At 42.7% G+C, this 25,100-nt stretch overlaps 1 protein-coding gene across 2 annotated transcripts in view; it reads left to right on the top strand.

The window, feature by feature from the left end:
• The window catches only part of WWP2 (WW domain containing E3 ubiquitin protein ligase 2), a 118,239-nt gene that overhangs the window by 27,336 nt on the left and 65,803 nt on the right, over window positions 1–25,100 (top strand). For both annotated transcript variants that reach the window (XM_074370507.1, XM_010960587.3), the window contains exons 5-6: window positions 21,245–21,382; window positions 23,152–23,248. In XM_074370507.1, coding sequence (XP_074226608.1) covers window positions 21,245–21,382; window positions 23,152–23,248 — 235 coding nt within the window. The remainder of the gene's footprint in view (window positions 1–21,244; window positions 21,383–23,151; window positions 23,249–25,100) is intronic.

Genomic DNA, 25,100 nt, shown 5'->3' with positions numbered 1-25,100 from the left:
AAGGCTATTGTTCTTTGTCTTATAATTTGTAAATGTTTTTCCAGTTTTTCATTTGCTTTTTAATTTTGCAGGCTTTTTTTCTTTTTTCCATACGGATGTTTTAAACTTTTTGTAGTCAAATCTGCCACCTTTTATATTTTCAGCCTTTTTTATGTTTTGAAAGTCTTTCCCTTATTCTGAGATTAGGTAAATGATCATCTGTATCTTCCCCTAGTTCATTGTAATTTTATTTTTTCATTTACTTCTTCATGCAAATGAATTTATGTTTGTGTGCACTGTGAGTAAGGGATCTGATTTAATTTTTCCCAAATAGTGAACCAGTTAATTTAGCACTATTTATTGAGTGATCTATCTATATCCCCAATGATTTGAATTGCTCTCTTAAGCATATACTAAAAACATATGTTGACTTGGGCCTATTTGGGAACTGTCCATTTCATCTGCTTTTTTTTTTTTAATCTGCCTTTTCAAATCACTCTGACTCAACAATTATAATGTTATATTTTTAATATCTGACATTCAAGTTTCTATTGTTTTCAAGATCTTCTGCCTCTTCTTTGCATGGATGACACCATCACATGAACTTTAAGTTACTTTGTCAGGTTCTTCCTCTTCCTACTCTCCTACCCAAATCCCTTGAGATTTTGTTGGAATCCTATCATATGTAAAATTCCTTTGCAGAGAATTTCCATACTGATTCTTCCTGCCCAGGAACATGGAATGTCTCTAAGTTCACTCAAATCATTTTGAAGTCATCTTCTTCAGATAGATTCTTTTAGTTTTTAAAATAGTTTTGATGTAATTTTCAGTGGGGTCTTTTCCTACTACGTCTTCTAATTTCATGTTTGTTGTTGGTATATGACGGTTAGTTTCTGTACTTTTTAAAAAATAATCAATCAGTTGCTGAATTCTTAGTATAGATTCTCAACAGTTTCTTTTAGGTTTTCTTTGGTAGACGTTCATGTGGTTACTAAGATCGATCATTTTGCTCTTCCTAGGAGATAATTATATTTCTTTTTCTTGTTAGTTGCTTTGCATACAACTTCCTGTTTTAGTGGTGCCAGAGCGGGCATCCTGCCCTTCCTGATAACCATACTTCTAGTGATTCTTCCCTGGCTGTGAGGTTGGGTATTAGTTGGTATCTTGTCTTCTTGGTTTGTTAATCGTTGTTGTTGTTGTTGTTGTTGTTGTTGTTGTTGTTGTTGTTGTTGTTGTTGTTGTTTTAAAATCAAGATGGAGGTTGAAATTTTAGCAAATATTTTTAAAACAACTATTGAGATAATTATATGATTTTTCTTCTTTCAATTTATAATATTAATTTCCTTGTAGTAGCCATCTTAGAACTTCTAGAATATACCTAATTGCTCACGGTAGATTATTCCTTGAAAATTTTGTTGGAATCGCTTGTTAATATTTTATTTGGGGTTTTCCCAACTATATTCCTAAATGATATTTGTCTGTAGTTTTGTACTATTTTTGTCAGCTTTGGAATCAAGGCAAAGCTAGTTTTATAAAGTAAATTGAAGTGCTTTCCAGCTTCAGGAATAGACTATAACATGGGAATTATCTGTTCCATGAGTGCAGGAAAGAGCTCACCCATAAAACCAGCTAAGTCTGCCAGCTTTCTTTGAAAAAATTCTTTGATGACTTTTTCAGCTTTTTTCCCCATAATGACTGATTTGTTCAACTTTTCTGATTTATCTTGTGTCAATTTTGTTAATTCATATCTTCTGAAAAAAGTTTCATGAGATTTTCAGATTATTAGTATAAAGATTTTAGATAGCATTCTCATTTAAAAAAATGTTTCTGATTTTTCTCCCTTAAACATGTTGGTAATTGTGGGTTTTTCTCCCCTTTTTTTGGTAAACATTTTTGCTTGAACTTTTGGTTTTTAATTTGTTTTTCACAGGACAGCTACTTGGACCTATTTATCAATTATACTGTATTTTCTAATATTAATTTCTATTTTTAACTTTGTTAACTTTTTTCAACTATTTGCTCTAGATCTGCCTTATTTATTTATTCAGTCAGTCATTTATAGCTTTTTGAGTTGAAAGCTTAGTGCATTTATTTTTGTCCTGTCTTGTTTAATAATGAAAACATTCTTGCTTTAAACTTGTCTTCGATTCCCACCCCCTCCGGGTATTCAAATTTTTTTCCTTTTTAAGAAAAGTGCACAAATCTTAAGTGATACAGCTCGGTGAATATTTACATATGTTCACATCTGTATAATCACCACCAAGATCAAGATATAGAACATTTCCAGGGCCCCAGAAGTTTCCCCATGTCCTTTCCAGTCACCATCTCCTTGCCCCATGCTGAGATAACCACTATTTGGAATTCAGTCACTATTGATCACTATTGATTAGTTTTGCCTATTCAATTTCATATCAGTGAAATTGGATAGTATGTTTTCTTGTGCCTGGCTCTTCATTATATTGTGAAAGTCGTGCTTTTGCATGTGACAAGAGTTGTTTTGGTGGGGAGAGTATAGCTCAGTGGTAGAGTGTGTGCTTAGTATACACGAGGTTGTGGGTTCAATCCACAGGACCTGCATTAAAAAAATAAATAAACCTAATTACCTCCCCTAAAAATTTTTTTTTTAATTAAGTTTTTTTTTTTTTTTTTTTTACTGAGGTATAGTATACTATTCTATGAGTATACCACAATTTATTTGTCTAGGCTCCTGTCGGTGCACATTTGAGTTGTTTCCACTTTTTAGCCATCACTAGCAAAGCTGCTATGAACATTCCTATACATGTGTTTTGGAGGACACAGACATGTACTTATGTTGAATCTGTCTGTCTGTCTGTCTGTTTATCTATCTATCTATCTATCTATCTATATCTGTCTATCTTAGGGACTTGGTTCATAGGGTGGGTGTATGTTTAGCTTTGGCAGAGACTGTCAAACAGTTTTCTGATGATGAACCAGTTTGCCATCCCATACATTTTGCCATGTTCTGCTCCTTGTTTGTAATTACTGTTGTGATTTTTCTCTTCGAGCCCAGAATGATTCAAGAGGATGTTTTCCATGGCTCCCAGGGGCTGTCGCTGTGTCTGTGGCTGCAGCTCCTGCTGCTCTTGCCGACACCAGCCTTAGCTCTTAGGGCATGTGGCTGCGTTGAGTAGTGAGGCACATCAGATCCCAGTCTGATGGAAAACTTGGGTGGTAATAGATCAGTGGGCTGCTTTTTCTTAGGAAAACAAATCTAGGATGACAGTGGCATAGCCAATATAGATAGTATTCTGGCCATGTTTCATAAAGCTTTCTGTTGAGAGCAAGGCTGTCTGGTAAAAGATTGCAAATTTGTCGTGTAGAGAAGTAATTAAGAACATGTAGCTTCTGGAGTCAGGCTACCTGGGTTTGAATCCTGATTCCACCAGCTTTGAAAATCGGGCAGTCACTTAACTTCTCTGTTTTTCTGTTTCCTTGTGTATAAAATGTTGTTTTGAGATTAAATGAGCTAATAGCGGTGCTGACAGGTGGAAGTGCTGGAGGAGGAGGAGGAGTAATGGTGGTGGTAGTAGTAGTAATGGTAGTTATTATTGTCTCCTCTGATACTTTGCTTCCCAAAGATTGGAAGGTTCAAATCCCAGAGATGGACAGCAGAGACCCAGTCTCCTATGTGGAACCTCCTTGCCGAAATGGGAGGCAGTCCCAAGGTTGTTTCAAGAGAGAACTCGAAGACTGGACAAATGCAGAAGCTTTGGGGGTGTGGAGTGGGAAGGCTGTCATTAACCTGGGACCTTTCAGCACCACGGTCTTGGCGCCTCCTCTCCTCGGGGAACTGCTGGGCTGGCAGTGTTACCAGGGTGGTGTCTGAATACAAACATGGTTTCACAGGGTAGCGGGTCACAGTAGGTGAGGTGACTCCTCTCACTGTGGCCCTGTCTTCCTGAAACCACTTTTCCCCGGAAAGGGCATTTTTCTGCTCCACAAGACGTCATTCATTCTTTCATTCGCTCCCTTGTTTTCCCCTGGGTGAACTTGGAAGTTGACTGGGAAACTCAGCTGATGTTTCCTGCCTCCCCAACCCCGCCCCACCCCACCCCGGGCCAAGGGATGCTATGGTGGAGGGTTTTACTCAAGTCCGGCGGTTACATAATGGTCAGCCTTGGCTGACTCTGCGGGGACATTGACCTGGCTGTGGCTGCACAGAGGACTTGACCAAAAGTCCTAGTTTGGCTCTTAAGGATAGCTCTAGTCATCTCTGTGTGGAAGCTAGCTTTTGAGGTTGAATATCAATTTTGAAAAACCTTTTTATTAGAGGAATTGTCAAACATAATCCCCATCTGCCAGCTGCAGTTGTCATCAACATAGGTTTCATTTGTACCTGCCCACTGGATGATTTAATTTTGGTTTACCTGGGTAGCAGGTAGGGTCTGAGATTCTCTTGTGTCTTGCAGTGTTCCTCTCCGGCAGTGCAGCTGGCCTGAGCACTGCAGACCTTGGCATGACCAGATTGCCCTGCTTTCAAGGAGGGAAATGTAGCCTTGAAGTAGCTTTGAAAACAGAACCTTTTCATTCTGAATAATATCAGAATCATAAACAACAAGAATAGGACAAAGAACTCCCCTATACCTTTCACCCGACTGTTAATATTTTGATGTGTTTGCCTTCACATCGTCTCTCTCTGTATATACATGCATAATGGTTTTCTGAATCATTTAAAATGACAGATCTTGTGCTTCTTTATCCCACATATTAAGTGTCTTATTTCCTAAGAAGAGGGATGTTTTCTTACCTAACCACTGTACAATTAACCACTTGAAGCTGTCTAACATTTTTACCTATTTATTTTTTGGGGAAGGGTAATTAGGTTGGTTTGTTTGTTTGTTTGTTTGTTTGTTTGTTTGTTTATTTATTTATTTATTTATTTATTTATTTATTTATTTATTTATGATGAAGGTGCTAGGGATTGAACCTAGGACCTTGTGCATGCTAGTTGCACACTCTACCTCTGAGCTATACCCTCCCCCAACTTTTTTAATATTGTTATATGATTCATATTTTCCAGTTGTTGCAAAAAATGCACTTCAAGTGATCCCCGCCATCCCCATCCAGAATCCCATGCAAGATTATGCATTGCATTTGGTTGTCCTTAAATCTGGGGTCAGTTCCCTCAGCCGGTTTTTGTCTTTGATAACATTATCATTGTTGAAGAGCGCAGGCCAGTCTTTTTATGGAATCCCCTCGGTGTGGCTTTGTCTGATGTTTCTCCTTCGTCAGAGTCAGAGCGTGCGTTTTCGGCAGGAGCGCTGCAGCAGCAACGTTGTGTCCATCTTGGTGCGTCACACCAGAGGGCACACTGCTCACCTTGTTTCATTATTGATGACGTTAACTTTGACCATTTGGTGAAGGAGGTGTCTGCCAGATTCTCCACTGTAAAATTACTATTTTCTCTTTGTAATTAAAAAGTAATTTATAGTGATATACAGTACTTTGAGATTATGTAAATATCTGTTCCTCATCATACCTTCACCTACTAGTTTTTGCATTCACTAATGATTGTTGTCTGAATCAGTTATTAATCATGATGGTTGCAAAAATTTTCTTTCCACGCAAAAATTTTCTTCCCAATTTAGTCATTCCTTCTACATTTATTAGTTGGCATACTGTTGCAAGGAAGAGCTTTTCCTTTATGTAGGTATGAATGATCAGTCTCAACTCATGGATTCTTATTTTATTTGGTGGGTTATAATTTATCACTGCCATTATTTTGATGCTCAGTTATCCCAGGTTTGCCCAGTGGGTGACTCTTCACGCCGGCTCCTGTATCCTTTTGACTTGTTCTCATCATCTGTGTTTTTCCAAACAGCATCCTATGTAGACAGAATTTACTATGTGATAAAGGTGGCATTTAAAATCAGTAAAGAAAGGTGAACAAATGGCATCGAGACCATTAGCTAACCTGGTGGTTTTCAAAGAATGGTCTCTAGACCAGCAGCCTGAGCATCAGCTGGAAAGATATTAGGAATGTAAATTCCCAGGCCCTATCCCAGTCCTCCAGGATCAGAAATCCTAGGGATGGGGCCTGGCAATCTGTGTTTTAACAAGGGCTCTGGGGGATTCTGATGCCCGCTCAAGTCTGAGAACCAGTGTGTTACCTCTTAGGAAGAAATCAACGTAGATACTTTCCCTACACCAACACTTGAGATGGTTAAGTTCTTTATTTAGTTTTTCAACTTTTAACTTTTTAATCAATCTGGAGTTCATTTTGCTGTATGGTGTAGGATGAGGATCTTGTATTTTTTCCTAATGGGTTTTACATAGTCTCCCTGTTTTTATTGGAGAGATTGTCAATATCAGGTTGGACAGACCTCTTCTCACTGCTCTTTTTCTTAAAAACCTTCTTGATTCTTGAGCCTTCATTTTTCCTAAAAGGCTTTCTGTATTTACACACATATACACACACATATATACATACACACGTGCGTGCACACACACATCACATATACACACAGACATGTAAAGTTACCTATTTCTGTGTCTATATATTAAACATAATGAATTTATACAGAAACCTCTAATTCTAATTCAACCCCACAGGGTTCTTCCTGACTTTCCTCCTTTCTATAGGAGAGCCCTGGCTCTCAGCATCATCCATATATGTACACATTTCCTCAGTTCAATAATGCACAGGAGGTGGTTGGAGAATTGCTGTACCCAGACCCACTGTGAAAATGAAATACCTTTGGAAAGCTCCTTGCTTATGCTCTTTGTTTTCTATGTATGTCTGTTTTCTTCCCCTGTATGTCTCCCAGAGTTGGGAGAAAAAAAAAAAAAGGGAAACGAGAGTAAAAGCAAACAGCTCCCTATTTATTTAAAAATCTTATAAGCAAAGGGTTGTTACTTTACGTTTCAAGGACAGATAGGCCAGTCACAAGAGGGGCACGGCCTCCCTCACTCTTCCGTGAGGATGGAGTGTTCCAGTAGGTGGGCTGTGCGTCTCGAGGAGGCAAGCCTGACAGACACTGCATGCATTTATTTGAAAGTAAACACAGCGCTGTTTTTCCAGTTTTTCAACTGAGAGATAAATCAAACTACTGATCCTTGGAACTTGAGTCAGAGGAAGAAAAGAGAAAATTAAAAAAAAAAAACTGCTCCTCAGTTAAAAACAATTTTAAATTCAAGCTTGAAAAATTATTCACTGTTTCTTCAGCTGAATAGGAGGCAGGCACGAGACAGACGTGAGAGGAAGTGTGTGACAGTTGTAAGCTGGCAGGGGGCTGTTGTTTAGGGCACAGCTAGAGCCTCCAGTGCCGTGATCAGCCTGATGGTAGAAATGGCCAAACCAGTCCTGCGTAGCCAACTAGTTACTTTTATGAACCTAGTAAACCCCTAAGACCTCGTTATTTCAGTCTCATGGAATGCTCACAGAAAAGTTCTCATAAATTTTTGTCTTGCTCCCCAAATTGAAATATTATAGTTTGTATCTTTTGCACCCACCCTGACTCCAAACCACAGTCTGTGGATGCACAAGTCCCTTTTTTATAAAGTAGCATAGTATTTGCATGTAACCTATGCACACCCTCCCATATGCTTTACATCATGTCTAGATTATTTATAATACTTACTAAATGTAAATGCTTTATAAATAGTTGCTGGAGCACAGCAAATTCTAGTTTTGGTTTTGGTTTTGGGAGCTTTCTGGAATTTTTTTTCCCCGAATATTTTCGATCCACACTTGGTTGAATCTGTGGATGTGGAACCTGTAGATACAGGGTTGGGGAGAGGGTGCTGATTGTATTAATATCTTTTCTCCTTTTAAAAGCAACATATACTCCTAAAACTGAAAATGTTATTTATTTTTCTGATTATTATTATTTCATAATTATTGAAAAAAAAGACCAAAAAACCCCATTGTGAGTGCTTAGTATGTACCAGGCATTGTTCTGAATTCTTGATATATATATATAAAATTTTTTTTCTTCCCATATAGTCATCCAGCATATCTATGAGGTAGATTGTATTGCCATCCCCTTTCATGAGGAAATAGGCAGATGTTATGTAACTTGCCCAGGCCACATAGTAGGTGGTGGCAGAATTCGGATTTAACCCAGGCCTTTTGGTCTTGAAGCCTTTGCCTGAAACCTCTGTACATACTTTCTTCCAAAGACCCTCCAGGTTAAAATCCCTGGAAATTCTTTTATTCAGAGCTAATCCTGTTAACATTTTGTTATATATCTACTCAGCTTTTTGGGGCATGGCAATCATATATATGTATATGAATGTATAACTTTTTCCCCAAACTTGGAACTCACTATACGTATGGCTTTATAACTTTTTTTCCACCTCAGTGAAACTAGATCCATTTAATGACTCCAATAGTGTTGTGGTTTTTTTTTTTTTTTTTTTTTTTTTTTTTTTTTGTATGACTGCACTACGGTGTAACCAAATCTTGTATTATTGGCTATTTCTACTTCTTTACTGCTATAAGCAAGACTTTTTGGTGAATTCTTGTAAGGGTATCTTTGTTCTCCTGCCTTTCTTTTTCTTAGGGTAGTAAATTCCTGGGCATACATGGCTGGGTCAAAAGGCAGGCGTGTTTTAAGTTTTTTGATGCCCATGGCCTGCATCTGCTGCAAAAACTGGACCCGTTTGTACACCCACTGTGTGCACACGTGTGCCTGTGCCCCTTACCCTGGATCGACTTCGCTGGGCATTGCCAGTCTGTTTGGCTGCGCAAGCGATTTCTCTTTGTTATTTTAATTTGCCTCTCTTTTCTTTCCTCCTCTCCCTTTTCTTCTCGAGAGAACTCACAGGTAGCTTTTTTCCCTCACTTCCCTGCTGCAAGTGCTGTATGAGGTCTCCAGTCATCTCCGTGTGGCTCAGTTCAGTGGTCAGTGCTCATCCCCAGCTCACTTGCCTTGCAGACTGGGTACAAGGACTCCATCCCTCCTCCTTGAGGCATTTTTCTCACTTGGTTTTCTGGGCACCATGCCTGACTGGTGTTCTGTCTGTGTATCTTTCTGGTCACTCTTTTCCAGTCTCCTTTGTTGGTTTCCTCCTCACCAGTCCAGGAACTCTGGGGTATCCCAAGTAGGTTTAGTCCTGCAGCCACCTCTTGTTAATTGACACCTCTTCCTTACATGATCTCATTCAGCCTCATGGTTTTAAATGTGGTCCACACACCTGTGATTCACACCCTGAGCCTTTCCCCGGGCAACCTGATATATTTCCAGATGTCTGATTATCATCCTCGAATTAACATGTCAAAAGCTGAGCTACCTGCTTTCCCATGGCTTCCCCCATCTCAGGTGTTGCTTGGACTAAAAATCTTGCTGTTCTTCTTGATGCCACTTTCTGTCACAATCCACATCCGGTCCATCAGCGTGTCCCACCCACATCCCCTTCAAGATACATTCGAGGATCTGACCATTTCTCAGTGTGACAGCTGCTGTCACCCGTGTCCACCTCACCACCACTTCCCGACTTAGGAGGCAAAGGCCTCCTAACTGGTCTCCCTGCCTCATTTTCCTTTGTCTCCCTATAGCTTATGTTTGAACCCAGCAGCCAGAATGATCCAACCCATAGGTCAAACCTCCAGCAGTTGCCCATTGCACTGAGAGTAAAAACTGAAGTCCTTCCCTGACAGCCTTCCAGACTGTTACCTCTGTTACCTCATCTTAGCCATTTGCCCTCACCACACCTGCTTCTGGTCCAGAGGCTCCTTGCTATTCCTCCAACCCACCGCAGCTCTTGCCTCAGGGCCTTTGCACCAGCCTTACCCTCTTTCTGAAATGCTCTTCCTCCTGGGTCCTCCTGGCTCACTTCCTCACCCCCTTCCAGTCCACTCAGATGTCACCTCAGTGAGGCCTTCCCTGATCAATTCAATGATTTTAAAGCTTTTTACCAAGTTGTGCAACATCGCCTTGAACTTTCCCACCACCTCAGTAAGATTCCCTCCTGCTCATTTACCATTAATTCCCATTCCCACCCTGAGCCCCTGGCATCCTTTAATCTGCTCTCTATCTCTGCAGACTGGCCTTTTCTAGACCTTTTCTACCAGTGGAATCATACACGTGGCCTTGACCAAACTATCTTAATTACGATTCTTCCCTACCCACCACCCCCTATTTCCTTTCCCTGCTTTATTTTATCTTTAGCAGTATCCCCATATAATACATCTATTTTGACTGTTTCTCTCACTTACTGTCCTCTGCAACTGGAATGTAAGCTCCACTGGGGCAGGTGTTTGATTTTTGTTAACTCTTTTGCATCCTCTCCCCTCTGTGCCTAGAACACAAAGAAGATACTAATAATATAATATATAATACTGTATAATCTTAGCAAACTATATATTATATTTGTATTTAATTAGATTAGGGAGGATGGACATCTTTTTGTGTGACCTAGGTTTTGGTGGCCAGTGTCATGGCCCATCTCTGAGGCAGAAGTAGGACCAGGGTAGTGCCGGGTGCCCTCTCTGGGGAGGCATCAGGCTGAATCCATCCCCAGCCTCCAAATGCAAGCCTCTGTGTCATTTTGCCTCCATCCGGTTGCAGTTACATCAGTGACTTCTGTTCTCTTGGTTGGCACCAGATGCCAGGCATTGGGATTCAAAACCATCTTAACTAGTCTCTGAAAAGCGCTCTGTGTGTTGCTTTCCATCATCCTGTACCTCAGGCAGATATGACCAAGCCAGAACCTCAAGGAATTCCCGAAGAAGCCAAAAGCCACCCACTCCCCCCGACCCGATGCCCCCAGCTTCTCCAAGTCACAGCCAGACCCAGCCCGCTGCTTCGGTGTCCGCGGAGGGCTGTTGGGAAAGAAAAGGTCCTTTTAGCTGAGAGTCTGAAAAGTAAACATACAGCTCCTGCAATGAATGTTAAAACAGACCTGCTCTCTGTGTCGCTGGCTGAGAGGCTGCCTTGTGAAACCTCACTTGAAGAAAGAAGAAAAGCTTTGTGTCAGGAAAGCCTTCCCTTATACGTGGCTGCCTCCCTGTAGCCTCAGCCGTGTTCTGTCAACGTACCGGCCTTGGAGGTTGGCCCGCCTCATGGGAATCTGTGTTTGAGCAGTGATTCCACCCCTCAAAGAATGAATGCCGGCCGAGGCTGTCCCCCTTTTTCTTTTTCTAGAGGTATATTGAGACCTTTTGCATTTGAATCCATAAGTAGATGGTCAAGACAGTTTTCCCCTCTTTTCATTTTTTTCTTCTAAGACATATGAATTTGTAAGTGTTGAATCAGGATTTTGTGCGAGAGGAAGTTTCCTTCTCTGTAGGGCATTTTCTTAGGATTATGAGATGTGCCTGGGTTGGGATGGGGGGGTGGTGTAGTTTATTTGCAGCATTCACACAGTGAATCCCTTTGAGCGGGATGCTTGAGATACAGCAGGAAACAGGGCATACCATCCTGGATTTTAGGATCTGGGGAGGAAAGTGGACCAGCTGTTCCAGCTGTGACGGAGAGGGTGGAGGAAAGTACAGGGTGCTCTGGGACTGTATCACGGAGGACTTAACCTTGCCTGAGGTTGGGGGGTGTGATGGAAGGCTTCCCTGAGGAAGTGACACCAGGACTCCAGAAGGAGGAGAAGCGATTGTCCAGGCCAACAGGAGAAAAGCACTCCAGGCCGAAGGAACAACCTTCATTTCATTTGTAAACACTTATGCATACATATGTAACTGTGTAACTGATATGGGAAATTGAGAGAAAAGTATATTCACTGCAGATAATGGAAATTTAAAAAGTAAAATTTTTATTTCATAATTTGACTCTTCAAACACAACTTAGTATTCTTCTCTGGTTCATTTATTTCTTTGCCCTTCTACATACTTATTTTTACAAGGTTGTAATAATAGAATGCTTTCTATTAATTTCATGTTCTTTTTTTTAACTTAACATTGTAGTGTAAATGATTTTCCATGTTCTTGTACACTTTTCATGGTCATTAATCCGAATCTTAATTGTAGCGTAATATTTCACTCATCTGAAACTGTAATTTTTAAAAAGCCATTTTTTAAAAGCAGGAAATTTTTTTTTTATTGTGAAATGATTACCACAGTAAGTTTAGTTAACCTTCATCATCTTAGGTAGATACAAAAATAAAAAGGAAAAAATGGATTTTTTTCCTTGTGGTGAGAACTTTTAGGATTTACTTTCTTAGTACGTACAGCAGTATTTAGTCACCACATTGTACATACATTACATCCCTAGTCCTTATTTATCTTATAACTGGAAGTTTGTACTTCCTATCTTCATCCAGTTCCTTCACTCTCCTGATATTTTAAAAGAAGAATCTTAACTGTAAAAGTTTTTTTTCTAGCTGGGCTCCTGCATTTTGCTATTGAAAGATCATTGAAAAGGAGGTTTTGTTCATTGAAAGCCTGCCTCTGCCGTGTTTATAAACATGGCTTTGATTCTGTGCAGTGGGGAAGGTGGTGTGGGTGAGCCGTTAGGATGGACCTAGTCTAGGAATCCTCGGAATTGCTGGGTGATGAGGATTCCCCCTGCCTTGGGGAGGAGGAGGAGTCCTAATGACAAGGCAGCAGTAACTAATGTGAACCGACAGTTTATTCTAAAGACGTAACTTTCCCAGATCCGTATTTATTTCGCCTAAGTCACTTTAAAAAATTAAAAATAAGCTATAGCTTGACAAACAATGAGATTTACCAAGACAGATGAGGCCTTTTTTTTTTGTTTCCTGTGTTAAAGGGACCCTTGGTTGATTCAAGAGGGACTCTGTTTATAATATACTTTGTTAGATAGATGACTGTGATGAACAGCCAGTTCTGAAGTGTGTATGCATGTGCACTTTTTGTTTTTGTAAGTAAAGAAAAAGCGTGCGTAGCTGCAGGGGCTTTGGCCATAGAACGCTGGGACCCTGATGCAACAGAAACAAGGGCAATCATGACTGATGATTCTGTCTTGTACCGGAATGAGGATGCACGTGCCTAACCTCTCCTCCCTTGTTCCTGTGGAAGGAGGGGAGCTGTCCCTCTTCCTCCCATTGGAAGGGCAGACTCTCCGTCCATGCTTTGGAGCCCACCCTTTCCTGCCTACTCAGGAATCTTTTCTGACTTCCACCTCTCTGACCGTTCTTCTCTGTCGTCTTTGTGAGGTCATCTTCATTTGTTGGACTATTAACTGAGTTTCCTGCCGTTCCCTCCTCTTATTCTGTGATCGTCTGTACCTCCCCTTACTGCATGACCATCCTGTGCAGGGAATCCATAGATTTGCATCTTCGGCCTAGACCTCTCCTCTGAGCTCCACACCCACTGCATGACTACTGTCTTGCTGTTTCCTTCTGGATATGCCAGAAGCACCTCAAAATCAGCTTGTCCAAATCTGAACTTATCACCTCTTCCCCAGATCTGGTCCTCTTCCAGTGTTCTGTATTTCAATGCATAGATCCTCCATTTGTCTAGTTAAGTAAGTTAGAAACCTAGGAATTGTCTTTGGTCCCTCTACCTCTTTTTGCTAATCTGTTTTCAGATTCTCTTGGTTTTTACCTTTGCAAGTCTGCCCACTTCTTACAGCCCCACCTCTAGTGTCCTGGCCCTTGCCTCTGGCCTCTTGTCTGTTCTGCTTGTATCTAATCTTACTTCTCTCCAGTCTCTTTTCCACGCTATGGAATGTTTTTGGAAATCACGATGCTGATATTGTCACATCTTGATTAAAAGCCCTTAAGTATCAGGCTGCTGCTCTTAGGATAGAGAAGAACTCTGACATGGTGAGTCCACAAGCCACTGCAGTGTCTGCTCACCACCTAGCTCTCCTACCCCAGTTGGCTCACATTCCAGTCCAGCCCCACTCATCTGTGTTCAGTTTCCTGAATGCAGCCAGTCCATTGTGCCACGGGGCCTTTGCACATGGTATTTCCTTTGCCCGGAAGGGTCTTCCTCCCCAGCCTGCTTCACCGCCTAACCTGCTAGCTCTCTACCAGAAACTTCAGATCACAGTTGAGTTGTCAATTCCTCAGGAAACTTTTCCTGATGCCCTGACCAGGCCAGATACCCAGCACTCATGGGACCATAAGTTCTCTTGTATGAAATCTGTTTCACAGGTGCAACTTTACATTTTTTTAGTTACTTCTGTTTCTCCCACTGACTTATGAGGTTCCTAAAAGCAGTGACTGTATCTGTTTTCATTCTTCATTATAACAGATCTTCTAGCCCGGTGTCAGGCAGAGGGTGGATGCCCAGAAAATGCTTCTTGAATGAATGAACAAGGCAAAAAGGAGAAAAATAAAAGTTTACAAACTGGCTTTGAAAAATGAAGCCATTTTCATTTTTAGAGGAGTTAATGTAACCCTCAGTAGATCAAGACTTTAATTTAGAGATGATGAAGGATGAACTTGCAGCAGCAGCAGCCTACCAAAGGTAGAGTCTTCCTTACACCCTGTGTTCTGGGAAGACAGTGCCAAGGTGGGGGTGAAGTGGACTGAGGGGAAGTGGAATGAAGCAGAGCCAACATTGGTACCCCGGTGGGAATTCCAGTGTTTACAACCTGCCGCTAGCTTGGGAGAAAAGACTTTCTCTTGTTAGGCTCTGGCTAAGGTTGGAAGCCAAAGAGACGTTGTAACAGTAAATCCTGGAAGCCTCTGGCTTCCTTTACTGCGAAGGGGACGTGAAAGAGGGTTCTCTTTAAACCTGGGGTAGCCTCCAGTCTGTGTGTGTCTGTTACGGGGAACTGGGTCTGGAAAGGAGGCTGTTTTCTCTCTGCCCTTCTGGAATTTCCTCCAGCTCCGTCCCTCTGTGCACCAGTGTTTCACAGCTCCGTGTAGAATGGACGCTGACCTGTTAATGAAAGCCCTGCTTATTTTCACTTTCTTTTGATGGGCCTATGGGACTGAGGGCAGAAGGAGGCAGGAAGAAGGTTTGTTTGTTCCACTGAACAGCTCTGTTAAGGCCAAATCAATCACATCTTCATCAAGCTTCTGAGACTCTTGGCCCGAGAATACTTGGTCTTTCTTCAAAGTATCCCACTTTTGTGTCCTGTTTTATTTTTCTCAAATTTTCAGGTAAATTCTTATATTTATATTCTGAGTTAGGAAAAAAAAGGAAAAAAAAAAGATTTTTCCTCTTAAAAGATATAAGCCTGTACACACATACATTTTGGTGAGGGACAGTGATGGTGGAAGATTCTAGAGCAGAAAGTTTTTTCATACACTGCAGTAAAACTGTCCAGGCAGGACTTCTGGATTTCATAACTGAATTGCATTCTAGGGGCACAGTTTGGCAGTGTTGGTTTATGTAGGTTTTTTATTCTGTTGGAATAAGGAAAGCAGCTTCCATACCCTATTTATCTATACTTATTAGTACCATATGCAAAAAACATATTAAAAAATCCAAGTCAGGAAAAGGAAAAAGTAACTCTTAGAAAAATATTACTCATCCCTGTTGCACGTAACAGCTCTTCCCAATAGGAAATTATTAACCTGAAGCCGCTTGCAAATCTGAGACTTTGAAAATAAGAGTAGGAGCTACTCCCTCAGCAGTTTGACTGTTTATTTTCTACCTTTTTGTATTTCAAACTGTATGTGTGAATGTTGAATTCATGTAAGTTTTTTAGTTTTCAGTCACTGTTTGTACCTTAGGTTTGGTGGCTTGAAAAATAAAGTGGTAGAAGTTGCCAAGAGTACATTGGAAGAGTAGCCTGTGAGCCCCCGTGTGCCCGTCGCCCAGCTGCACAGATATGGATTGCAGTTCCTACCCCCCCTCCCCACTAGGCTGTTTTTATTTAAGTCCCAGACATGTTTCATTTACAAATATTTCAGTATGTATCCCTAAAAGATAAGGACTCTGAACAGCCATAACTATAAAACCAATTTCATACCCAAGAAACTTAATGGTAATCATTTAGTATCATCAGATGTTCAGTGAGATTCTACATTTCCTCAGTTGTCTTAGAAATATTTTTCCCCCACCATGGGTTTGTTTGAATCAGGATCCAAACAAGATTGATATGTCTCTTAAGTCTCTTTTAATCAGTATGTTTCTCCATCCTCCTTTTCCCCCTTGCAATTCATTGTTGAAGAAACTGGACGGTTTGTCCCGTAGTTTCCCACATGTTGGGTTTTGCTGTTTGTATCCCTGAACTGTGGTTCAGCATGTTCCTCTGTCCCTCTCTGTTTCCTGTAAACTCATCCCTATCGAACTCAGGATCTAGAGGCTTGATCTGATCTGGGTTCTTATTTCTCTCCTTTTGATGAGGTGGTGTGTGCTTCCATCAGGAAGCACCTGCTCTCCGCTTGTCTCTCCTTGTGTGCTAGCTTTTAAAGGGATCTCTTGGCACAGCCCTTGAGGATTTTTCAAATTCTTTGCCTCTAGCTTCTAATAGCCAGCCCTGCCGCTGTCTGTCAACTTCCATTAAGTTGCATCACCAGTTACCAGGTCTTGGTCACCAGTGGGTACTTAGAACAGAACAGGAGTACGTTTGCTGATTGCTGAAGTTAGCATGAGCTCAGGGGCTTGGCTTTCTTGAAGGAACTAAGGTCTCTTGCCAGCGGAATAGTTTCATTATATATGTTCCGTTTGGTCGTAATTGACTCTGACTTCCTCTAGCCATGCTCTCACTTGGTGCTCTTTTGCAGCCCCTGCCTAAGACTTGCCCAAAGCTTTGATTCCAAGAGCCTGGGGGGGCCTGTGGGGCCTGGCGATGTGCTCGGTGGGGAGCCATGGGTCTTTCCTAACAGGGGCTGGAAAGAAGGAGGAAAAGGCAGTCTCCCATAGGCACCCTGTTCCCAGACACTGCTGTCGCCTTGGTCTGAGCCCCCAGCTGCTCCTGCCTGGAGTATTGCAGTAACCTCCTCCCAGGTCTTGTCTGCTTCAGCTCTTGCTCCTCCTGCAGCCATAGTGGTTGTGCTACAACAGAAGTCACAGCCCTTCCTTGCTCACAACCCTCTAATGGCTCCCGATCTCATGCAGAATAAACGCCGGAGACCTTGCAGGGGCTCCAAGGTCTTCCTTGTGAATCTGATTTCTGACTGCCCTCGTCTCCTGCTCCCCTCTTTCTTCATCCCCTCTGACCACACCAGCCTCCCTGCTGTGCCTCAGACCTGCCCAGCATGCCCCCATCTGTGTTTCCTTCTCTCTCTGCCTGGAATATTCTTCCTCCAGATACTTATGTGGCTCCCCTGCCTCATCCTTCTTTTAAGTCTTTGCTCAGTTGTCACCTTCCCAGTGAGACACTCTCAGCGCACCAAACCCTCCTCCAAACTCTTGCATTTTCCTTCCCTTTCCCTCCTTTCATTTATTTTTCATGCATTTACCACCTTCTAACAGATTATGCAATTTAGTTTTTAAAAAAAGCCATATTGCTTATTGTCTGTTTGCCCCAGCTAGAATAGAAACACCCAGGAGCACAGCCTTTTGTCTGTTCTGAGCCTGTTGGATCTCAGTGACGGGAAGAGTGGGCGCTCACTGCACACATGGGAACTGCACACTCACAGGCAGAGCAGGGCCAGGAGAGGTCGAGGGCTCGTTGGTGAGTCTCTTATGCTAAATCCGATTCTCCTTCTGGAACTCGCCTTACTACACCCATGTTTTCATCAGTTTTGTGACTTTTGAGCAGTACCTCAAAAGGCAGCGCGAAGACCTGGTGCAAGAGAAAGGCCCTTTGTGGAGTTGACAGTGTGGCCGCAGTAAAACCTGAGGGCCCCACGGCGAGGTGGCTAATGCTGCTATTTATAGCTCGGATTCCAGTATATGTTTTTCAGTCACACTTACTCCTTTCAGCCTCCCCTGTATGCTCAAGCTTGTCACTCAGTTAGCTCATGGTTTCTTTAGTCCTATTATGCATTGTAGGGCTCCCCTGGCTCAGGTTTTTTTTTTTTTTTTTTAAAGAGAATAATAGAGTGTTCTGTTCTCAGAGGTTTAATTTTTTAATAGCCTTGCCAATTAAAAAAAAAAACCTTTTCCCAAACTTTTTATCATGAAATTTCCAACCTACAATGTAATTGAAAGAGTAACACAATGAATGCCCAAATGCCCTCCACCGAGAACCAACACTTGCTAAGATTTTGCTCCATTTGTTTGACCCTAGATGTGTCAGCCTGGGGGTGTGTGCATGTGCATTGTTTTCCCTGAACCATTTGAAGGTAGACATCATGACACTTCAGCCTATTCTGCAAAACCATTTGAGAATAAGTGTAGATGTTATCATCATCTACTCTTGAATCTCTGAAGAGTAAGAACATTCCTAAATAAAGCCACAGTACCATTATCAAACCTAAGAAAGTCAGCAGTAATTTCAGACATTATTCAATATCCAGTCTGGATGCAAATTTCTCCAGTTGTCTAAATATATTTTCAAACCAAGGTTTAATTAAAATTCACACAAGAGATTTGGTAGTTGTGTTCCTTTAAAGGAGTCTTCTTCTTGCCTGTGCTTAATGACACTGACTTTTTGAGGAGTCCAGGATAGTCACTGTATAGATGCCCCATATTCTGGGTTAGTCTGATTGTTTCCTCATGAATTTGTTCCTCTGTCCTCTTATTTCATGTAAACTGGGAAGGAAGTTTAGAGGCTAGATTGGACTCAGGTTAAATGCTTTTGCAAGAGGACTTTAAAAGCGATGTTGTGTACTTCATACTGTATCATGTCAGGAAGCATGCGGGTGTCAGGTTGTCTTGCTGTTAGTGATGTTCATTTCAATCACTTGGGTATGATGGGGATGGACTGAGGTCTCTCTGAAATTTCCTTTTGGTAAGTAGAACAGTAGAGGGTTATGTTCTCAGAAGCTTAGTTTAAAGAAAAAAAAGACCTCCCCCTTTACTGGCTCTTTTTGAACTCCCAAAGAGTTGCAAGGTAACTTCTGAATCTACGCATATATAATGACTGCTGGACACAATGACCAGAAAACCAGACAGAAGAGCTAAGCTGGAACCTTGAGATGAGACCATGAAGAGAAAAATGTAGGCTCTGCCCAGGCTTTGTCAGAGGACCATGGTAGGGTGACTGTCAGGAGTTTGAAATGAGCAGCAAGAGGCCTTGGGCTCTTCCTTCTTCCTATTGAATATTATCATCCCTCCAGGAAGGAGGGGAAAAGTGTACACTCCACTTGTAAAGTGATGGCCTTTGAGATTTCAAGAAGGGAACCAAGGAGCCCTTTGAGAATGCTCATCTCAGCACATTTCTGACAGTGGTGGACAGGGCATCTTTAAGAAGTATCCTAGAAACAAGACTAGAAGATTGTTCATCCTTGCAGTACAAATGTGGCTGACCTTGGAAGAGTTTGGCTGACCTTGGAGTTTGTTGCCAAAACGTGAAAAAGGTTAAGAGAAGAAAAGTCAAGAGAAGAGCAAGAATACAATGAATGGGTTAGACTGAGAGAAGTTGGGACTCTTCAGCTGAAAAACAGGAGAGTCAACAGGGAAATAATAAAAATGGCATCTTATCAGGAACTTACCAGGTGCTGTTTAATTCTTTACATATGTTTTCTGAAAAATGTGTTCTTGCTGCCTCTGTTTTGCATGCAGAGAGACCAATGTTCATGTTAAGTAATTTGTGTAATACTGCATAGCTACTAGGTAGTAGAACTGAGATATGAATCCAGTCTGCCTGACTGGTACTTGCCCTCGGTCTCTGTGCTCTCCTGCCAGCTAGGGACTTAGGGCCTGGATCTCAGCATGATAGTTGACTTTAAAAAACCCCAACACATTTATTATCTCAAAGTTTCAGTGGATCAGGATTTGGGAGCAGCTTAGCTGGGCATTCTGGCCTGGGATCTCTCATGAGTTTGCAGTTGGTATATTGGCTGGGCTGTAATCATCTGAAAGCTGGACTGGGGCTGGAGGAGCCACTTCCAAGGGGGCTCATTTGCATGGCTGACAAGTGCTGCTGCTGGTTGAAGGGCCTCAGTTCTTTCCCCCTTGGACTTTTTAAGGAACTAGTTTTCAGATTACAAGTGTTAATTTATAGAAATATTTGGAACTCACCAACCCACTTAGGGAAACTGACTGAAAACAGACTCGAAAGGATTTGGGGTGATCCATTTCAGGGAAGAAAGATTGAGGGAAGGGAGAGATGCTTTGAGAGCTTGAATACCTAAGGATAACTGGTTTCTGCCTTATCATGGTAGATCATCGAATTGATGGAGACTTATTTTTCTGCTAAGTTCTTAAAGGGCTGTGTCTGTTTCTTAGATGCAGGGCAGTTTTTTTTTTTGGTAGGGGGAGATTGTCTCTAGGAAATGCTCATGGAGATAGTTATTTATACTTGTTCTAGAAAACAAGTTTATAATAATACAGTAGCAACTAAGAGATAGAATGAAGTGGTGGTTTGATGGGTAGTGTGGGTGGGGAGGGAGGTTGGAATATGTGGCACTTTCCTGGTCTGGCTTTGTAAGATGTGGGGAGGCATGGAAGGACTGCATACCCTTTGGAAGTCCTCATAAATGCTGCTGTTTCTTGGTAATTATCAAACAGCCCTGAAGCCGAGGCTATTGCTCCTGGGCAGTAACTGGATGGAAGCCGTTCAGTGTGGCCAGGCTTGGCAGTGGGGTGGGTGGGGGGTAGGGTGTGTGTGCTGCGGTTTCCAGACCGCCCAGGGATTGGTGCTTCTGCCTCGTGTCAGTTTGTTCTTGTTTGCCCACAGGGCTGGATTTGCTTAGTGCTCCAGAGGCTGGGTGACTCTGAGCTGTCTTCTCACCCCAGTCATAGAGCCACGTGTCGACTAGTCTCGCCTTACGGGACTCACCCGGGTCCCTGTCACTGTGGGGCTGACTTGCCCATATTGAATTTTTGTTCTTTAAATTTTTTTTTTGCCTTATTTCAAAGTGAAACATTTTCAGGATTGAAAATTAGCCAAACAAACAACTTTTTAACACAAATAAGTCCCTACAATCCTTTATCTAGAGATGACTCCTGATGGCTTCTCCTGGGGCTCTCCTGACCTGTTTCAGTCCTTTTGGCCACCGTTCTTTGTATGGGGAGGGGGGATGGCTGCTTGTGACTTCCTTCTTCCTCTGTATGCCATCCACATCCTTTACTATTCTCTTATGATCCTGCAGGTATAAGCAAACAAATAAGTAATTTAGAAATTACTTTGCTAACCTAATGATGTAAAACGTTTAGGAAAAAACGAGTACAGCCTTTCCCACCAGACTAATACAATGATGACAGTCAGGCATATTCCTTCCCATTCTTTCTTCCATGCCATAAGACAAGTTTGAAGATGCAGAGAAATGTTGCCAGGGAAGCCAGAGTAGCTGAAGTAGGGGCTTATAACTCACAGAATCTTAACTCGGGGTACATCTGCTTTTGTCCACTCATGTTGCTTTTTGTGTCCAACAGTGGAGAACACGCAGCTGACCCTGAACCTGCAGACTGAAAACAAAGGCGGTGTTGTCTCGGGTGGTGAGCTGACAATTTTCCTGGACGGGCCCACTGTTGATCTGGGAAGCGTGCCTAATGGCAGTGCCGTGACGGACGGTGAGTGCCGCCCTGCTCCCCGGGGCTGTGCCGGGACGGGGTGCGGTGGGGCAGGAGGGCCGGAAGAGGTGCCCAGAGCTTGGTTCTATCCCTGGGTTTGGGGACTGCTCAGCCAGCCCTGACTCTTCTTAGCATTGTGGATCAAAATCATGGCATGATTTTTCAAGGACTATTTCCTGATAAAGGACCAAAATAAATGTCAAGTCTTTGTAAGCAAGTTGTTTGGTTTGAGAGCAGGGAAAAACATCTTTTCATCCCACACGGGCTTTGGAAAATAAAACATCTTTATTAAATGTTACTTGGGCCCGTTTTTCTTCCAGTTAAACTTCCTGGGGATCTCATCTTTTATGAGCCAGTTTTGGTCGGGAAAGAGGAGCCATATGTCTCAGAGATTCACATTAGCAAATTATAGGCAAGAAGCGGGGATATTGGAGAGTGTCTCCTGCTCTGTCCTGAATGTGGGCAGTTTGTTTCTTTTGATCTAGTCTGAAATTAGTCACCTTTGGATCTAGCAGGAAATTACTTCATGAAGGCTGAGATCTGAAATGGGTTGGCTTTCTCCATAATTTTTCTCATTAAATGTGATGTAACTGTGGCACTTTCCAGGCCCCTAACAGGCTTTCTCTAGCTTCAGGGGTGAGATTTGAATTCTGTTTCAAGGGCATTTGGGTAAGATCTCAGTGATTGGCTGGGCCTTGACTGCTAAGACTCCTTATTCAACCAGGCTGTGTGGTGCTCGCGGTACTTTTGCTGTATCTAGAAAAACACGTGCCATTGACTCATTCAACACATAGATCCATAGTTGAGCACTTGGCTTGTACTAGGTCTTGGACCAGGTGCTAGCCAGATGGCAGGGACAAAATTCACATGGTCTTTACTTATCTACTTGGTGGGGGCAGGGGATGTTAAGCATCAAATGAGGAAACTCATATGTAATTATATAATTGTAATTGTGACACAAGCTATAAAGGAAGAGTGCTGTGCTTTAGGGGATCTCATGTAAATTGGGGGCTGGGGAAGGTTTCTCTGAGGAAGCTGAGACCCGCTGGAGTATGAGGCGTTTAGACAGGCCAAGGAAGGGATGTGGGATAAAGGGGTGGCTGAGTAAGAGGTGGAGGGATCTCAGGTGCAGAAGCTCTCAGGTGGGAGGGAGCATGGCCCGTGGTGGGTACAGAGGCAGCCAGGGTGGCTGGATCATGGGGAGCAAGACAGGGAGTGGTAGGAGGTGAGGCCACAGAAGCAGGTCGGCTGAGACCTGCAGCCTTGAAGACCTTAGTAAGGATTTTGAACCTCATCCAAAGGAGCAGAAAGCTGTTGAAGAGTTTTTGATCAGGAGAATATCATGATTTGATCTGGATCAAAACTGATCTGGCTTTTTAAAAGCTCCCTGCTTGTGATGTCGAGAGACGCCCCAGTTCCTTGCCCCCATTGCATGGCCAGCATCCGTCCTCTGTCTTCTGTGGTGTGGCCGAAGTTCATTTAACATATAAGACAGCGTGCTCGTAAGTGCCTTTGACGTTCTTGAAGGTCTTGGAGAAGAAAAATTATTTCCCAGGTTTGAGCCCCTCTGTTTTGTGGCCTCAATCAGATCTCACCCGGCCGCCCCTGTCCTTCTCCTGCTGGTGGCTGCAGCTTGCTGGACGGACCGCATCCCACCGGGGTGGGACGCTCTAAAACAGAAGTTAGCCCCGTGCCTGTACCCACATCTCACACAGAGGTTTGAGCGTGTCAATGTTTCTGTCTTTTCCCATGATGGGTCCCCTTTCCAGGTTCACAGCCACCTTCAAGAGAGTCCAGCGGGACAGCTGTCGCTCCAGAGACCCGGCACCAGCCCCCCAGCACAAACTGCTTTGGTGGGAGATCCCGGTAAGACCCCCATCCGCCGCCCCACCGCTGGCCTTGTGGATGAGAGGAGCTGGGAAGTCACTTAGAGCTCTTGAAAACACGTTGGGAAGTAGTGAGGAACAATTTATGTTAGAAACTGTTGGAGATTTCCAGAGAGCTTATAACTAACTTATAAGACTTATAAGTGTGTTAAGAGGGCCTGGGGGGAATACAAAACTCAGGATTCTCAGAAGGGTCGTGGATTCCTTGACAAGATAGGGACTGGCCAAATTGGGTATTTGGATAAGAGGAACTGTTGAACAGAGCTTGACTGCTTTTTTTTTAATACATCCGATACAGCGGCCACAGCTATCCTTCTAGGATGCACACAGAAACACCTAGAGCAGTGGTTCTTTGCATGTGAAGTTTCCTGTCTGTGCATTCCTGTTTGTGGGGATTGATTCATGATTCCCTTGGGAGTGTTGGTGAAGACCTTCTGCACTCAGAGTCTGAGCTACGTTATACTTGTTACTCATCACAAATGACGTAATTTTATTTACTGACATTCCCATCTTATACTTGTGTTGTGTTAAAGGTACAAACCATTTCCACAGCAGTTGAATTCCCAGGCAGGGGAATAGTTTTAAGTGCATTAGAGAGATAATGAGGAGGTTGGGAACCCATTTTCTTGCTTATTACAATGTACAAAATCCCCAGACATTTTAAGGGAATATTAAGGAAAAGAATCATATGGAATATAGTTTGTAAACCATTATTTGCACAGAGTAGGCGAATAACTGGTAAAAGTCTTCCCAGACAAATCCCAGGGACTAGGGGTGTAATGCTTTAAGAAACAGAGTATATTTTAGCCATTACCCACAGCAGCTGGAAAGGTCCCTCTGAGGACAGTCGTCTGCCTCTCTGGATTTGGTTGTTTTGAGGGTTTGTGGGGTTTTGGTGCCTGACAGGTGTCAGGAACAAGAGAGGGTTGAATATTTTGTTCAGTTGTCTGTAGCATCATTAGAAGCAGAGGTACCATTTCCTTGTCGTCTTTTCTCCAAGCCTCTGCAAATGTCTTATCTCATACCCTGAAGACTGGTCACTCTTCTCTGTGACTCACAAGATGACCTCTAAGTTGGGATAAATAGTTGAGGCTTACCAGTTAAGGACCGACAGTATAATTGGCAAATCTTGTATCACGAGAGGCATGATTGGAACCCAGAACTAGAGAAAACAGAATCTATTCAGGGGCGAGTAGATGGTGGAGAAGAACACCTCAGCCATTCACTCTTTGAGAATAATGCCTTCTTAGCTCTGGCATTAATACCCGCCATCTTGGTCCTTTAGCTGGTTGGAAAGTTGGTGTCTGACAACTGATGTCAATTAATTTGGTGTAAAAGGCAGAGTTCAGCTCTTGACAGGTTTGGACTTCAGTTTTTGACCTGTTTGTTGCTCTCTGAAGTTCTCTAGTTGATAGACCTCGAAAGTCACATATCTGGATACCCCTTCTCTGGTGTTGTTTGTGTTGGGGATTGTTGACTGTTACAGCAGCAACCAGGCTTCAGCAGAAAATGGGTTGCACTTTTGCCCATAACACATGGTAGACGTTCACTGTTAGTTAATTACTGGTGGGCAAAGTGCTTTCTAGGTCGTTTAAGCCGTATGGGGAGGCCTCCTCTGTCTGCCCAGCTACTGTAGCATTTTCTATGCGTGGCCTGTGAGTTTCCACAGGCCTCTGCCATCTAAGTTTATCATGTGTTCGCATGGAACCTGTTGCCATTCAGCAGCACTTTTGGAAGTATCACCGAGATGTAACATCTTCTGCTTCCCTAAAACCCCCCTTTCCCCACTGCTGCTGCATTTAGAGAGGCCAGCCTGCATGCCTAGGTGGCAG

The sequence above is a fragment of the Camelus bactrianus genome, chromosome 9 (assembly GCF_048773025.1).
Source record: "Camelus bactrianus isolate YW-2024 breed Bactrian camel chromosome 9, ASM4877302v1, whole genome shotgun sequence".
Lineage (NCBI taxonomy): Eukaryota > Metazoa > Chordata > Mammalia > Artiodactyla > Camelidae > Camelus > Camelus bactrianus.
This window is presented reverse-complemented; position numbering and strand designations above follow the sequence as displayed.